This window comes from Miniopterus schreibersii (genome assembly GCF_964146895.1).
Source record: "Miniopterus schreibersii genome assembly, chromosome: 3".
Lineage (NCBI taxonomy): Eukaryota > Metazoa > Chordata > Mammalia > Chiroptera > Miniopteridae > Miniopterus > Miniopterus schreibersii.
In genome coordinates, this window is record NC_138103.1 from 64,601,931 (window position 1) to 64,619,096 (window position 17,166).

Sequence of the window (17,166 nt, forward strand, 5' to 3'; positions counted from 1 at the left end):
TTTAAGTCCTTTGGAAAATAGTGCTTCAAATGACCATACTTAGGTATTTGATGTTAGGAGGCTTATTCAAACTAGCATTTCTTACACATAATCATTGTGCGACTTCATTACACATTTGTCAACTTTGGACTAATTATTTTTATACAGCTAGGGCAGGGCGCTGCATCTTGTGATCGTCTTTCTTACTAATAGGATTCTGTCTGCTTCAGCAGGCAGTAATTGAAGGCTTCATGTACAGAGTAAGAAAAAAAAGTTTTAGCCTGAGTGGGCCATTGTCACAGCTTCTGGTAACCAGTAGAACAGAAAACACGAGAAAATTGAACTCAGAATAGAAAAATCAGAAACCAGGAAGTCTATCCAAGAGAATAAAAAGCATGTCTTAGAGCTATTGCATTAGGTACAGCAAATACAATCTGCGTAAACAGTTTTATGTTTGTGAACACCCTAGAGGTTGATGAAGCCTTGCAGATATTTTTTAATTCATGCTGTCCTATTAACATCTCAGTTAAAACAATTAAGTTGTAGAATTTTTTTTTCTTCTGATAAGCAGCATTTGTGGTCCATAGCTAATTTCTCACAAATCTAAAGAAATGTAAGTGCACAATGAAATAAGGCCATGTTCTGTAGATAATACTTTGTTCAAATTTGTTGTTGTTTTTTGACCTGTTTTCATAATTCTGTCAAGTTAAGATAAACTTTTTTTGAAGTGGTTCATACTTTCCTTTAGGTTTGGCAACCAGCTTATTTTGTCTTTTTCTTTAATCTTAAGAATCCTTAGCTTCAAAGAGAAAATGTCACTTGTAAGAGATAATAAACAGAGACAGAGAATAAGCTGGAACTCAGCTGTATTCGAACAGTTTTCCTCCTCAGTCAGCGATTACAATCAGCAAGCACTTGGTGGAAGGATGAAAACGAGTTATAAAAGATACCTAGATGGTACCCTTTAATAGCATGGAGCCCGTCGTACATAGGCAATACATCTTTAACTGTCATCCACTTATTTGTCCTCACTTGTGATGTTACTGGTGTTTGAGGTTGGTTGGTCTCCCAGTAGCCCCTCCCTGTGTTGCAACTGTGCTCAAGATGTTTTATAGTTTTCATTGTTCGGGTCTCTTTTGAGGGAGTGAATAGTGGGAGATGTTTAAAGATTTTAAATCTCTAAAGGCAGAAATTTAAAATACATTGTGACAAAGCATCATGCAAGGTGCTTTGAATTACAGAATACTGCAAAGTCAGGTGCACAATTTTTGGAGAGAAAAACCTTCCTTTTAAAAGTTTTTGGAATATTAATAGATTATATCCTTAGTAGGTAAATAAGAAGGAAGCAGATTCTCTTTATCTATTGGCTAATAAACAAGTGTTAAGAGTGCATTTTTGCATATGTTAAGAGAATGCGTGTGATCAAGAATTAAAATGCTCTGGTTCAGATTCCTGCTCACCCACCCATTCAGGAGCTCTGTATCCCTGAGCAAGTTTCTCAACTTCTGTCAGCCTCAGTTCCCTTATCTGGAAAGTGATCTGCCTCATAGAATCAAATGAAACAACACAAGTGATGAAGTATGTAGTACCCACCGCACAGAGCACGTAATGAGTGGTGCCTGCTATTGTCATTACTATGATCAAAAACTTCACGGGCCTTCTGAAAAAATTCTGCCACCATGTGATCTTAGTTTGAGGCCAAGATCAAAGATGCTGATGTCACCTGTTACATATATACATACTTACATGTATATAAGTATTTGACCCAAATGACCCAAGCTGTGTTACAATCAGTGTTTCTTGTATCCAGAAGCTAGCTATTTGTTACTTACTAATTAGTACTCTTTCCATAACTATCTTTTAAATTGGGAGTTAAATGATTAATAAATTTTGGGGAGTGGCTTTTGCTTTCCATCGACCAAAACAAACCAGTTGTAATCATGCTGCTGTCCAGTTAAATTTATCCTTTGAACTATGAAACTAGAGTGTTGAACATCCGATATCTGGTCGTCTTCTTCAAAACATCGCTCCCACCACTTGTGCCCACTACATAAAGAGACCTAGTTGAAAGGCCATCGATTTTTTCTCACAGATTTTATTGCTAGGATGGTTTGCTTAGCGTGTTTTCACTGCACTGTAAGCAAGTGCCTCTTTTCTTTCATTCCCTTGTTCTTTACAGTATTGAGAATTTTGTGGTAATAGGATTTCAAAAACACAAAACACTAATTTTAATCTTTGTAAACATAGTTACATCAAAATTGACATTTATGTCTCCTGAGTTTGTATTATTCTAACATGGACTTTAAGTTTTCAGTGGGAAGGAGATGAGATGTGCCTTGGGGCTTTGTCACTCTGAAATTCAAAGGACAGTGCTTTTGTGTTCCTGTTCAGACATAATCTCCTTCTCTGTGGTCCCAAGGCACAGAGTGTTAAGTAAATAAAGGGACTAATAAAACTATTGTTTATATAATTATAACCCTATCAGAAATGGGGGCCACCGCTGATAGATTTGGTGATGACCAAATCTGTGGGGAAAGTTGCTAAGTGAGTGGGACGATAGGGCCACCTAGCATTGTTTGGTGACGTGATTTATCAGAATTACAAAAACAGGGTTCTCCCAAAGCAAAGAACCTCAAAAATTTAGACAAAAGACATGCATAAACCTGTAAGGGTGGTAGAAAGGAGAGGTCATTGTGGGGCTAGGGGTCTTGGTGTTCTCTCCAGGATGTATTGGGGGTCCCCAGTCCCTGACCCTGTGGGTGACTGAAGAGCAGATGGGTGTGTATGTCAGGAGCTTTATAAGACCTCTTTCACACGGCGGGTTTCTGTCCCTACCTAGTGACGTGCAGGTCTCCCCTCGGTAGAAACACTGCTGTGCCTGATTCTTTACCTGTCTCCACGTATTTGGAGAGAGCACACAAATAAGTGACCGGGGGAGTTTCTGAGGTGCTTTACCATTTTAAAACTCTGAAGTGTTGATAATATTTTCAGTTTAGTAAAATTAGCATATTTGTTTTGCTTTTGATGTATTATTGTAATTATTGTTGGAAAACTGATTTTCATGATTCTATTTGGGCCAGAAATAGCTTGTTAGGTGGTGTTTTTTTAAAAAAAGAAAAAAAAAAAGAAAAAAAATCTAATGTGTTATGAGATCTTGATGTCAGTTTTTGAAAAAAACACCCTCAAAAAAGTAATTTTCATTTAAAGAGAATCTGCTTCCTGCTTAAGTGGCTAATATTTTAATTAAGTCGGGAGTGAAGTTTTTCTGAGTGTCTCCTGATAAACTCCCTCTTTTATGTTGATGGTAATTAAACAGATCCCTGAGGACACCGTGGGCTCTGTGCAAGGCCCATGCTAATTGTCAGACATGAGACACTGACCAGTTGGTTTGCTCTTGAATAGTGCGCAGCGTGCTGTCAGCTCGGCAGTTTTATTTTTATGTATTGTGAGCTGTTGTCAGGGCTAACTGGGTGCCATTGTGGCTGAAGATGTTGCGCAAATTGAGGCAGATGGCTCAGATTCAGACACGTGTCATACAGAAAGGGGAAAGGGGATTGGCCCTGCAAAGTGGGGTCACAGCAGGTCACGGACCTGCTCTACACTTGTTAGTGTTTTCAAAAGCTCATGTGCAGCAACTTTGTTTTTCTCCAGTCATCCCTGCAATCAAATCCCCCCCCCCAAAAAAATGTGTGGGACTTGCTCCATGTGGAAAATGGAAGCATAGGAGGGTACCGTCCTCTCCACGCCTCGGGGGCTCAACTGTGCATGCAGAATGAATTAGCAGGATTGACAGAAGTTCATTGTGCTTTTTAGTCGATTGCAGTGCTTAAAAGGCTAGTTTTGCTTTTAATTCCTTGTAATTAGTAGGTTCTTCATGTCTTGGAATTTAGTAATGGAGCCTTAGACCTCAAGTTTTCTGTATTTTAAAGCAAAGAGAAGGATCTGATGTTCTGAACATTTAAAAAATTTAAAAAGAGGGAGTGTGATGTTACACTTGGCTGTCGTGATTTTGTTACATGTTAACATTAGAGATTGAATCTGAATATTTCATCATGTCTGAATTCATTGAAACTTAAGAGTCTTATAATGCACATTAAACTAATGTCTTGCGTAATCATTTTCAGATATGAGGAATTAAAATTTCAAGCTTTTTGAGAAAGGTACCTTTTTTTAACATATTTTAAAAATAAAAATATAGTGGTTTATTTTAAGTGGCCCTGTGCATGGTAAAATGTTAAAAGTATCAAATGAATGGATGATTCCCAACCTATAGGATTGGAGAATTCACATGCATCTATTCAAACTAATAAGTAAAAGAGACTTCCATTTCCTGTTCTGTTCTAAAGATGCACTAAAATTACCTCCTTGTTGGAAGCATGGTGCTGGGCAGTTTATTGTTTTTTTCAGAAGAATGCTTGGCTTTGGGTTTTCGGCAGTAGGGAACATGTAGTAAATTATTGAGAAAAGAGAGTTATTTTACACCTATTTGAATTTATGCTGTCTCCTTTTCCCCCTTGTGATAAAAGGTCTCTCTCTTCTCTTTTTTTCTAACAGGTTTGCAGCTAAAACTGTGCACAGTGGGTCATTGATGCTAGTCACAGTGGAACTCAAGGAAGGCTCTACAGCACAGCTTATCATAAACACTGAGAAAACGGTGATTGGTTCTGTTCTGCTGCGGGAGCTGAAGCCTGTCCTGTCCCAGGGGTAACCTGCTTGCATCTGGACTTCAGAATCTGGCACACAACAAAAGTGCCTGGCATCCACTACTGCTGCCTTTCATTTATAATAATAGCCCTTCCATCTGGCAGTGGGGGAGGAGTACACTCTTGACATTCTTGTCTCCTGCTTTAGAATGCTAGTGCGTATCCATCATGTATGCAGTACTGTCCCCCTTTTCGCTTTGCTAACCAAAGAACATACATTTTACTGTCAGTTATCTCAACTCTTGAACCCATGTGGCATTTCCTCTGTCCTGCCACTTCTCCTGTCCTGCCTTCCTTCTCCTTCAACAATGAGGGACATGAATTGGATATTTAAAGTTCACTGGGAATTGTCTTCCTTCCCAGTAAGCAGAAGTTAGCCTAGAAATCGTCTACAGGGCCTCGCAGCATGGCATGTGAAAATGGGGTAGCATACTTTTTAGAATTAAATGCCAAAACAACAAGATCTCTGCCAGACTTTGTTCTATGAATTTCCTGGTATTATAATGGGTTACCGACAACTGCCATCATGAAATTATATCGAAGAATAAGGTGAATAAACAGCATATGGAGAGTGTTTGTCTTCGCATTTTTAATGAGAAATTGTTTATGATCCCAAAGTTCATGTGCTGAGGTTTCTTTATTCTAAAGTAAATATATCTTATTTTTGAAAAACATATCTTTATTGATTTCAGAGAGAGGAAGGGAGAGAGAGATAGAAACATCAATGATGAGAGTCATTGATCAGCTGCCTAACCCACAACCCGGGCATGTGCCCTGACCGGGAATCGAACCTCGATCTCCTGGATCCTAGGTTGATGCTCAGCTGCTTAGCTACGCCTGGCCGAGCTAAAGTAAATATTTTGATTGTTATATTATGCAGAGGAACAATGGGGTTTAGTGAAAGAAAAACCACTTTCAAGCCAGGTAGATTTTTCTAATTGTGTTATAGACTTTACTTTTGCATAGATAGTATTTCTGGCTGCTAACTTAAGATTTAAAATTTATATTAAATCAGTAATATAATATAGTATATTTACAGTTGAAACCACTTTAATATCAACAGCTTAATGTCATTAAAATATTTTTCACACAAGTGAAATTAGAAAAATGACATAAGTCCCAAGTTTCAGGTTTGGGTTTTTTTGGTACAGTGATTCAGAGTTCGTTGCCTCATATTTCCTTTAACTTTATCATAATCCATGATTATCTTTAAATTGTCCCATTGAGTCGAGTTAGTCAATGTTGAATTCTTAATTCTAGCTATATTTTTTTCATTTTAATGTCCACTTAATGGGACATTTTATGTACACCTATCTTGAAGAATAGCTCTCGTAGTATATTTCAGACTGAGCCTCATTTTTAGTACCACAATACATTTCCTTTATTTATTATAAGAAAAGGAGAATGTTTTTATTCTGAAGAGACTATAACAATGAATTTATCAAATTAAAATATTAGATACTTATTCTTCCTAATAACTATTTGCAAGTATTTGAATAACTTTATAATAACTTATGAAAAGTTTGCCCTTGTAACCTGTGTTTCTGTTGTTAAGAATTTAGAGGTTACTACTAGAGAGAGAAGATAGGAATCCAGAATGATGACTAACATAAAAAGAGGTTTAAAAAGAAAAAAATGGTTGGACCAGCTAAAGATAAACCCAAGCTCTTTCACCGTTTTTGTTTCCTCTCTGTAATCTCTTTTATAGGGAACTCTATTTAAAGGTAGAAAAATCTTCTTTTCATATAAGAGCTGGGAGCCCCGTGTTATAACACAAAATTAGCAGAGCCTTATTATTTCCTTTCTGCTTAAAGACGGTATTCACTGCGGAGTGTGGAGAGCGTCATAACCCTGATCAGGGTTATGGTGAAATAGGAGGTGTGCTCTGTACCCCAAGGAACCTACAGTGCAGTTGCAATAAAGAAATGACAATATGGAGTTCACCAAGTTAAGGAGCCCTGGTTTGCAAACAAATTTTGTTCCCATACTAATACAGGCTCACCTCCCCCCCAACCCCCCTCTCTTCAGGTGCCAAGTCCAACAGCGTTAAACAGTTGGCCCCAGAGACTGGCTGAGCCCATCTCTATCCTCCTCAGCACCCTGCACGCGGGTGGCCTGACCAGACCAACAGTTCTGGGTGCACACTTCTTTTGTTCTTCCATCAATGAAGGTTAGATCGTTGAAAGACGATTTCTTTCTGATCGTATACTTGCTTATTTTTTTTAATCTTCTTTCTCCTTCACTTCTGCCTTCCAACTTGACCCGTTACCTCAGGAAATTTTCATGATTACTTTTACTCTCTCCTTGAGATTTTTAGAGGAACCAAAAATTTAAAAAATCACAGTTTTGATAGTGTTGTAGTCTCAAATGAGTGAAATTGTGTTTAAAAGAAAAATGTGTCCATAGATGGACCAGGAGATTTTTTTTAATCTGCAGAGTCTCCATCTGTTTTCTTTATGTGACTGCCTGACAGACGGCTTTCAGTCCAAGTAAATAAATGCTTTACTCTCGTCCTGTTTTGGTCACATTACTTTTTATTTTTCTACTAATTTTCAACTGTGATACGGAGTAAGCAGAATTTAAGATCTGACAAAGTTAACCGCCATGTGTAATTTTCTTTTGCGGTAAAACATTTTAGATTCCATATGGTCACTTGACCGGCAAACTTGGAACATAGCCATTGGGAAGCTGAAGTGGTTTCTGGGAAACATTGTGAAGCAGTTGCATGATTATCACATCACAGCAGTAAGAGCTGTTTGGTTTAGAGGAAGACATGATCACTGGGGGTCAGAAGGTTTAACTGAGACAGGGATGCTGAGTGTGTCTTAAAAGTAGGGTGGCATCTAGAAAAGAGTTTCAAGGACTAGGAGACGGAAGAGTATATTGGTCTCAACTGAGGCTGTATCTTTTTTTCATTTTAAATTTATTAATTTTAGAGAAACATCGATTTCTTGTTCCACTTACACATTCATTGGTTGCTTCTTGTATGTGCCCTGACCAGAGATCAAACCCGCAACCTTAGTGTTTCAAGATGGCACTAACCAACTGAGCTACCCAGCCAGGGCTGAGAGACTATGTCTTAAAATGTTTCAGATGCCTTATACAGAGAGTAACATTGCCCACACACCAGAAAGTGGTGGGCCCTTTTCCTCCCCGTGCCCTTATTTCTCCTCTTTCCCTCTCTTTGTCCCTCCATCCTGAAGCCATCCCCCAGCCTCTGCCTCAGTGGTCTGTGGCAGTTTACAGGGGAAACGAATGGATGGCATGTTACAGGTGGGGCTGTGCTGCACTTGTAAACAGCATAGAGTCAGGAAACAGGGTTGGGATCCATTGAATTAGAGATCAGGAGAAACAGGCTTTGTTGGTTTCACTCTCCTACTTGTAGGCCAGTTTTAGATAACTTTTCCTTGAGGATTTTAGTTATTTCCTATGCCATTGAAGGTTCTAAAATGAGTCTTTTTGGATTTACAGTCAGAGTAGCTAAAAATGAAATTCCATTGGTGTCTAGTCACTGGTCAAATGATTATGAGTTGAAGTGACACTGAAGTTTCTAATCTCATGTTTATCTTTCTCTTGGCCCAGTTTTATGTACATAGTCACTTGTACATGAAATTCCTAACTGGTTCAGTAATTGTGTACACTGAAGACCCCAAGCCCTCAAAACTCAAATATGGCGTCATTACAATGTCAAACCTGTCTTTAATGACATTCTGAGACAGTGGTTTCTCTTCTACAACCTTGAGGGCCAGAGACACCAAAGGTTCAGGTTTAAACGTAGAAGAATCTTTATTCTGAGGACTAGAGATGTTTAGAAAACCTAACTAGTAGGCATTTCTGCCAGTGGGCTCAGTAGTGTCAGCTCTTGAAGACTGAAAATGCTACAAGGGCAATTGGAGAGGGCAGAGAAGCTTCACTTTGTCCGCTCTTCTCATACTGGCCTGGGAGGGGAGGGGAGGGAGGTGTTCCCAAGTGGAAAGTATCAGAATTTGGGAGGGAGGGAAGGAAGAAAGGGGAACTCTCACATTGTACCCCAACCAAGATGGTAATTCCCCCCCCCAAAAGAACATGTCTTCTCATGCCATGTAAGAACCACATTGTGTGTGTGGGGGGGGGGTGTTTGTTTTAGCAATGTAATGAATGGAGACTCTTGCCTTATGGGAGGGTCGACCATCTTCATGGATAACAGTAAGGAGTTGTTAAGACCACAGCCTGCAAAAAGAGAAATGTTAAGTTCTGCCTTTGCGAAGTAGTTAGCAAACGTTATGTGAAGGTGGGCTCCTCAGCCCAAACTAAGCCCCATTTCTAGTGAGTTCCTTGCTGTATGTGTATCCCCCTGTCAGTAAACTGTGAGTAAGGTTAGGAGTGACAACAGAGTAAGTCCCAACATGCTGCCAAATATCCTCCCAACTTAGAGTTTACTTTTAGAGTGTTAAATAATAAAGTCACCGTGAGAGGGCCTCCTACTGGCGCCACACTGAAATCACCATCACCCGGGGGGTGCTCTTTCCTTCACCCCGGAGCCTCCATTTTGCTCAGGCCTCATCAACACCATAGGCCCTAAATAAAAATATTTTGTAAACAGAGTTATGGACAGCTCAGTTTTCTAATTGAAAGTAATTATGATTTCTTTGCTGTGGTGTAATTACCTTAAAAAATGTTATTTGATGATTAAGATTCTGGAGTGAATTGTGTTCTTTGGGCTCCTGCGTGGTCCCTCCATCAGGGACTTGGTTTCGGCGGAGTGCAGCTGCTGGAGTTGATTTACGGTGCGGCGGCTGTGGCTGGTCATAAATAAACCCTCTTATATAGTTGTTATGAACACCTGTTAGATCATCTGTCAGCAAAGCGCTGTTCACATTTATCATGGCGCGGTAGTTATTTTACCTCAATCCATTTCCAACTGCCTCGGCCTCGTCGCCGGGTTACTATTACCACACCATAATCGCTCGCGCCCACTCCCCGTTACAACTTGCAGATAAAAGATTTCACTACTTGGCCAAATTTCATAAATAAAGGAGCAGTTCAGTGCAGTAAAAGTTTATTTTTGTCATCATTTGTCACTCCATTATTCTATAAATCAAATGGAATAGCACCGTTGCCAGCTCAGGCGTTGCTGTCAGCCTTCGGCATGGAAATGGTCTGTTTCTTCCTTTTAGATGAGATGACATGTCTTTCAGACTTAACCAGTGTATGGCTTTGTTTCACCCATTTTATTTTATTACCCCTCCAGGAAAATCCTTGGGGAACAGACAGACAGAGTAAAATGGAAACAGAAAGCACAGCCCAGCATGCTGCTTGCTTAGCCAGTGATCTGCGTCCCCCCCCACCCCCCCAGACCTTAGGCACCTGACCACCACCCCCACTCCCACACAGGATCCTCCGCTGAGGATGCTTTTCATAAACGACTAAGGGGTTATGGTTTCTATTTTGGAAAGGCCATTACAATGTGGAGTTACAGATATTGAAATACCTGATGTATATCCCCAGAGATCCCCTCGATTTGACAGGCTTTATGCAAAGAAAAGACGAACCTGTTTCTTTTCTAAAATGCATTTTAATGGCTCGGAGGCTTTGAAAGCGAATGGCCACCCCCAGAGAGTGTCTTACCCCTGGGGGTTTGTCTGCCTTGGAGCTTTGGAGGAAGAGCCACGATTTATTAGCAAGTTGTGAACTCTGTCTCAGGTGTAAGTCTGCGGAAGGCAGTGTCCCTTGGTTAAAAGGAAAGGGACAGGAAAAGCTGAAGGGATGGGGTAACAGACAAGGGTTTATAGTTGATGTTACACTTCCGAGTTGGTTCTAATTTAAGTTACATTCTTCATAGTCATTATGTAGCTCATAAATTCAATAAAGTGTTTTACTGTTACTATAAAAATGACAGGAGGGGGGTTTTATGTTGTAAGTTTCGTTAGTTGCTCTTCCTATTTTATGTTGAAGTCCTCAGGCCATTATGTCATTAAACTCTTTGGAGTCTGAAGGGCTCAGGCCCCTCCATTTCTTGCCTTTTGCACACTTGGCCATGTCGGCCCAGGCTGGGCCAGGCCACCGGACGCTTAGGGCCAACCAGCTACGGTGCCAGGAGGGCAGGGCTGTTTCTGTTATTTCATGAGAAACATCTCCGACCTATGAAGATGTATAGTGAGGAGTGGAATGGTCTGGGGCCTGGGGGCAGCTTTGGGAGGGCTACTCAATGGAGTCTAAACATGGCAAAGCAAGCGTCCTTTCTAGCAGGTGAAGGAGGACTTGCTGGATGGGGCATATGTAGCTCAAGGCTCTGTGGACCCAGGAAGTGTTCTCTGCATCAAGATTTGTCTTCTCCTGGCCTCTGCTGACAACCTTCACCTCCTCGCTCTAAGTCCTTGATAAAGTTCTAAGCAAATTGAGAGTTGGGATCTTACTGTTGTTTGTTTGTTTGTTTTGTAAAAGGAAATGCCACTCTCTTGGGCCTGTTTTCTTTGATTCCAGAAGCAAATGGCGTTTCTGCTTTAGGAAACTTTGCTTTCTCCAGATGTTTGTTTGGAACAGAATATCTACATGGAAACAGCAGCTACTAATTCTCTGGCCAGAGTGCATCAAGGCCTTAATCTAAAGCCTCCCATCCATCCAGCTGTCTGGCATTTGCTATTACAGGGTACCAACAGAGAAATGAGGCTGTGGCTCTATCGCTGCACCCTGGGTGACAACTTGATTTTCTGCTTTCACCGCAGGCAGCAGCAGCCCAACATGATGGGGCTGTTAATTTGTGCATTTCATGGTGTCTGTCAGGGGGGCTGGGAGAGGAGGGTTTCAGGGGGAAGGGAATGGAGCATGTCCCAGCCTCGGAAGCACCTGTCTGCATTGACGGCACAGAGCACTTCTTATTAGCGTGCAGGTCTCTAAATGCAGCCAGGGGATGACAGCCTGGCATCCCAGCACCCACACACTGTGACAGGCGCCGGCAGCCGGTCCCATTGTTTGCCCTTGATGAGCATGTCATTAATGGAAATGGAAGAAAGTGAGGGCCACATCAGTATTCAAATAGCCTCTATTCTCTCTGCCACTCACCCGGCTGGCTCAGCCTGCCGCACATTTCCTTCTGCAAGCTCCTCTTAGACTTTTTTTAAAAAACAGATTTATTCTCATTGCATACAAATCCTCTCCATGTTGTTCCTGGTTTCTTCCAATCCTGTGTTTACACCCACCTCTTTAGGCTGGATTTAGCTAGATCAGAGGAGCCTTGGGTCCTGTGTATTGCAGAGGTCTAATTAGCAAGTGCATGCTGTTTGCAGCCAAGGAAATAAATGCAGGTCTCCACTCCTGGAACCTATTTCCTGTGTCTCCTAAATCCTGCGCTTCCTGGGGCCATGGTGGCTGCTCTGACCACCATTCTCAGAAATACCTGACAGAGCCAGGTAGCACTGAAGGTAGAGTCCAACTTCCCCAAGCATGGCTGGCCTGGAGACGGTGCTTCCCCTCCTCAAGCTTAGAAAGTAAAGAGAAGTTAAGGGAAGTGCCCACCGTGTTTGGAAAGAACTGTGTGTCACGCAGGGTTATTTATAGCCACGTGGGGAGTGACTGGATCCTAAGTACGTGCTTCGGTCCCGCAGCCCCTGTGTAGGCCTGTTTGCTTAATAATGTAATTAGTGCTCAGAGGGAGAATATTGACGCTGCTGCCAGCAGTCGTTGCTCTTCCGTGCGTTTCTAAACCGCTCCCGGTGCCCACTTGGCTTTCGCGTCACCCAGGTAGGTAGCCTCAGCTGTGCACACACGGCCTCGCTCCTTCCCAGACAGTGCTCGGAGCCCCCTGTCCTGCTACAAGCCCAGCTCCACACTGCGCCCCACACTGCCCCCCCCCCGTCCTGCGTGTGCACGGGCCCGTCTGATCCAGGTGGACCGGCCCGGGACGAAGGGAGCACTGACGGACCACCTCTGATTTTTCTCAGCTTCTAGTAAGGAAAGGTCAGAGGAACTGCTTGCTGTGCATTTCCCTAGCAGTGTCCCTTACCTGGTATTAATCTCTCAGTGACAAGGGCCCTGACTCCGTGGGACGCCACCCACCTTCTAACGGGGCCTTGCTGGAGGCTGAGAACTGCCCGCGCCTCTGCTGGACGCCCGCAGGTGGAACTCGGGCCGACACCTCAGCGAGACCGCGTCCTGTTCTTACCCTCCCCGAATGGACAGAGCAGGTCCTGCTTTATTAAGCTGTTTTCTCCCTGAAGCAGAGAAGCTCTGAGGAAAGGAGCCGTGTCTTTATACTCCAACAATGCCACCTCCCCGGGGAGGCGCCGTGCTCGCTCTGGCCCAGGGGACTTCGTGGACTTGTTCCTTCCGCAGTATCGTGGCCCCACTATGGATTTGGGGGACTGAAGAACAGGTTTTCTCAAGTGTTTATCTGACAGCCTACAAAACTCCCCAGCCCTTCTCCAGCAGAAGCCCAGAGGGGTGATTACAGTTTAAAAAGCCAAGTCATAAATTGGCCTTTCTCTACTCAGCTGGCTTTGTAGCTAAAAGGAAAAGAAACAGTCGAGGGGAAAAAAATCCGAACCCGTTAGCGTTAGTGTCAGAGTGATGGAAAATAATTTTCACATTTGATTAATTATTAAGAGATCTGTTTAATAAAATATAGAGAGAGCATTTTGTCTCCCCACAATCATTAGTGTGACCCAGGACCCCTACTTTGGAGGTGAACAAAAAGCTATTGAGGTATAACAATAAATTTCATCCCCAAGGGTTTTTGCAGAAGTGGCCACAGGATTGTCCTGACAGATTTAAGGCAGAAATCCCACAGCTGACACTGAAATGCGTCAAACCCAGCGGCCTCTGTTGGCAGGTTGTACTCACCAGCCTCACCCAGACGTGTGAATTAAGCGACACCATTGACCTAGAAAGAAACTGCATTGGGGGGGGGGGGTCCTCCTTTTATTTTTTTTAGAAAATTATGTCCCTAAAACATAGGTTCAAATGTTTAGTATTCTTGGTAGCTTACTTATTTCAAATGCAGAAGTCATAAAGAATTCTGTTCCTTTTTGAATAAATTATTTGCAAAACATCACAGTTTCTTTGTCCGTGACCCTGTTCATTTAATTGGAATTTAATAATATCTAGATCTTATGAGAAAATACCTATTAGAGGGAATTAGGTTTCTTTTTTCCTCCCAGAAAAAAATTTGTGATTTTATGTGTCAAATTAGTATGTAGAGTCTATTCAACCTCATGCATTTAAAATAAAGGTAGCCTCATTTAATGAGTTATATGAATACACAGGTTAATTTAAAAAACATTTAAATAAACGTTTCAAAGTTTGGATTTTTTGTGCACATCGATCTGCCAGTTATTTTTAGCTATTAAGCTCTACAGACATGGCAGCAAGAAGCAATGAAAAGCAGGCGTGGGGATGTGGAGGCTGACGTCGGTCCACGTTCCCTCCACGCACTCTGCTGGCTCCCACGTTGCCAAGAGCCACGTCTTTCCCACCCGGGTGGACGCTCCTCTGGTGGAGGCGGCAGTGAAGGACCACCTCTGACTTCTTCCTGACCGTTCAGTGAGAAGACAGGTTCTCCCCTGTGTGACCCACCCCGCCACCCGGGGCATGGACCTTCGGGCCAGAGTTGAGTTGCCTGCACCCACCTCCTGAAAGGGCCTGTGCCAGCCCCTCCTCGGCCGGCAGCTTGCTTCCTAAACCTACTAGTGCCCGCCTCTTTCAAAGACAGATTCGTCAAACATTCTGGAGGCAATTCCAGAGCTAGTGGTCTGCAAATAAGTTCACTCTCCCAACAGCAACCACGCTCACAAGTGGGGAGCACAGCACGAAAAGCATGTTGCAGGGATGGAGTGAGGGGAGCGATTGGATCTTTTGGTTACTGATCTCCACCCCTCCCCTCAGACTCTGGAGGGAGCGCGGTGTGGTAAGGAAGGTCGCCTGGCCCAGCCCCAGCCCTGCTGCGACGGCCACGTAGTGATCTGCTTCGGACCAAAACAAACACGAGTCGTCTCTCTCTGGGCCTCCAGAAGGCAGCAGATCCAGAATGAACAGGGGCCAACTGTTAAAACCTATATCCATCTTTATTATTTGTCTCGTGTTTCTCCTATCGTATTTGTTCTGTAATGCCCAACATGCAGTTGGTACGGGACAGTCATACATATGCATGCACAGTAATATAATGTTCCATGTATATAATTATAATACATTAAGTAGTTAATACATGTGTATAATACCATGCAAGTGGATAATATACAATCAGCAATACGTGTATACAATTTACAAATACATGTGCACATCAGAGGCCACTCAGTCAAAACCCCCCGGGACCCGAGGCCCGCGGCGTGGCTCCCCGTGCGCACCACTCTGTGCTGCTGAGACGCTGAGCCCAGCATGGGATCCTGAGCGCCTGGCTCTTTTCTCCATGACTGTGGTTTGGGAAGAGTAGACAGTGAGGCCTCTGGAGGCCCCAGGAACTTATTCCTACTCCCCAGACAATAATGAGGCCTGTCTCGGCCTCTCCCACCTCTCGCCCTTTTCTCCTTGGCCTTTGAGAGAACATGCCCTGTTCAGCCAACCTAAGGAAGGAGCGTAAAGAGGAGGGCTTCCCCGAGTGGGCGCCCTGTGCAGGGACTAACTGCAGCCCGCCGGAGAAGCTGGAGGCGGCCCGCAGCCTTGTTGGACGGAGGAGGAGGGGGCCCCGCAGAGGGTGGGGGTGGGATGGCATCTGGATCCATCTCATTAGGAGTGAAGAATGACTCATGATTCACAAAAGGTCATTGCCTGCTGAGGTAGATAAATTACCTACGAGCCTTCGGCAGAGTTGGAGGACCTATGTGGTAAGGAAGTTTTCATTAAATCAAAGGTTTTATGGCTTCTATTTTGTTGCAGAGGAAAAGGGAAATAATTAGTAATTGACGAAATAAGTACAGGGAATAAAAAAGTGTAATGTTATTCTAATAGGCCCTGTCTTGGTCTTTAACTTTTCACTTGCAAGCAGCATTATTTTTTAACTCAGATGTATAAAAATCATCCACACTGAGAAAGTGGAACCAATTGCAGTTAAACAATTGAGGGGAGCACTAACCAATAATAGGATAGGCTTTAAAATGCCATAAATATTGTTCCTTTTTATTGTGTTTGATTTTTGATGATTCCCATAACCCATTGGTTAAAATTAAAGAGACATGTTCTTAGGTATTACTCAAATACATTTTAGTGCTAAACTATATAAAGCAAAAAATATATATATATATTTGCCCCCACATTGCCTGTGAGATGAGTTTCTCAGATGGGCCCCTACTTTTCTACTGACATTTCCATCTAGAGAGACCCCTCAGATTATAACAATAGTAACACTGAAATTAAAATTTCTCTGAGGGTGAATTGAACCTAACCTATTGGAGTATTGCTGTAGCTTATTAATTAGGGAGATTTTCATAGAATAACAAACATTGGAAGCTTTCTGTCAATGAAATCTTTAACCCTCACTTTTACATGGCCAGGGGGATTTCTTAGGATTCCTGCCTTTTTACCCCCAATTAAATCTACTGGAAAGGATTTGTGCTCCTGTGAGATTCACAGGCTCTCAGAAGTAAGTGATAAAGATATATGGAAAATAGCTAAGTGAGGAAGAAAAACAGATTCACACTGATTATCTCTTTTTATTTTTAAAATATCTTCCACCGATGGAGGACTCCCTATGCTTGGTCTTGGTCTTGGGCTAATCATTTTTTAACCTGTGTTTTCTCCTTGTATCCTCTCAATAGCCTGGTGTGCAAAGGGCTATTCTCACCCACATTTCACAGAGGAGGGAAACTGGAACTCCGAGCAGCTAGGCCCTGGCTCGGGTTGTCCAGCGGGAGAGAGGCAGCCAGGCTGGGCCAGGTTCTGTGTGGCCTACCGGGCACGTGTCAGAAAGTCCTCTGGAGGAACACTATGGGGTGAGAAGGGAACCTAAAACTGAGATAAAATGTCCCAGTGGTACTTGGAGCTTATTAATCATTAAATCATTGGCATTATTACATAAAAAGATGCAAGTCATGGGCATTCTCCATTATGGACTGGACAAGGAGCACAGTCATCTAAGTGCATAAGAAAAATGCCATTGTTTTCATGAAAAGCTCACTAGGGACAGCGCATGTTACTGCTCCAGTTTATTGGTTTTTCCCAGAGTTGCCTCTTCCCCAGTTTTCTCCGTTCCTCGTCTAATGTTAATACTATCAAATAATGACATTGGTAACCATTTATCCAGGGAGACTATTTCACTCACTAACATATCTCACTGTCAGGGAATTTTTATGGATAATTATTTAGCAACTTTCCCCCCAAATTTCTTTTCCCTGGAATGCTATCAACTTGAAATAAACAAATGGGGAAGCACCTGTTTGCTTTTGACCTCATGACATCAGTTGGGTGCTAGTGACGTTAGAGGAAAGTGCGTCACTTGCTTTGTTCCCCAGTGAGGGATGTGTCAAGACTCCAACTGCCAGGACCTCAGTTTCTCCGTGCGGAAAGGTGGGGAAGCACA

At 42.7% G+C, this 17,166-nt stretch overlaps 1 protein-coding gene across 1 annotated transcript in view; it reads left to right on the forward strand.

Moving 5' to 3' along the window:
- AP3B1 (adaptor related protein complex 3 subunit beta 1) overlaps window positions 1-5,256 on the forward strand; it is a 185,870-nt gene extending 180,614 nt beyond the window's left edge. The window contains exon 27 of the mRNA XM_081131585.1: window positions 4,534-5,256. Coding sequence (XP_080987711.1) covers window positions 4,534-4,687 — 154 coding nt within the window. The 3' untranslated portion in view covers window positions 4,688-5,256. The remainder of the gene's footprint in view (window positions 1-4,533) is intronic.
- Window positions 5,257-17,166: the final 11,910 nt, after the last annotated feature.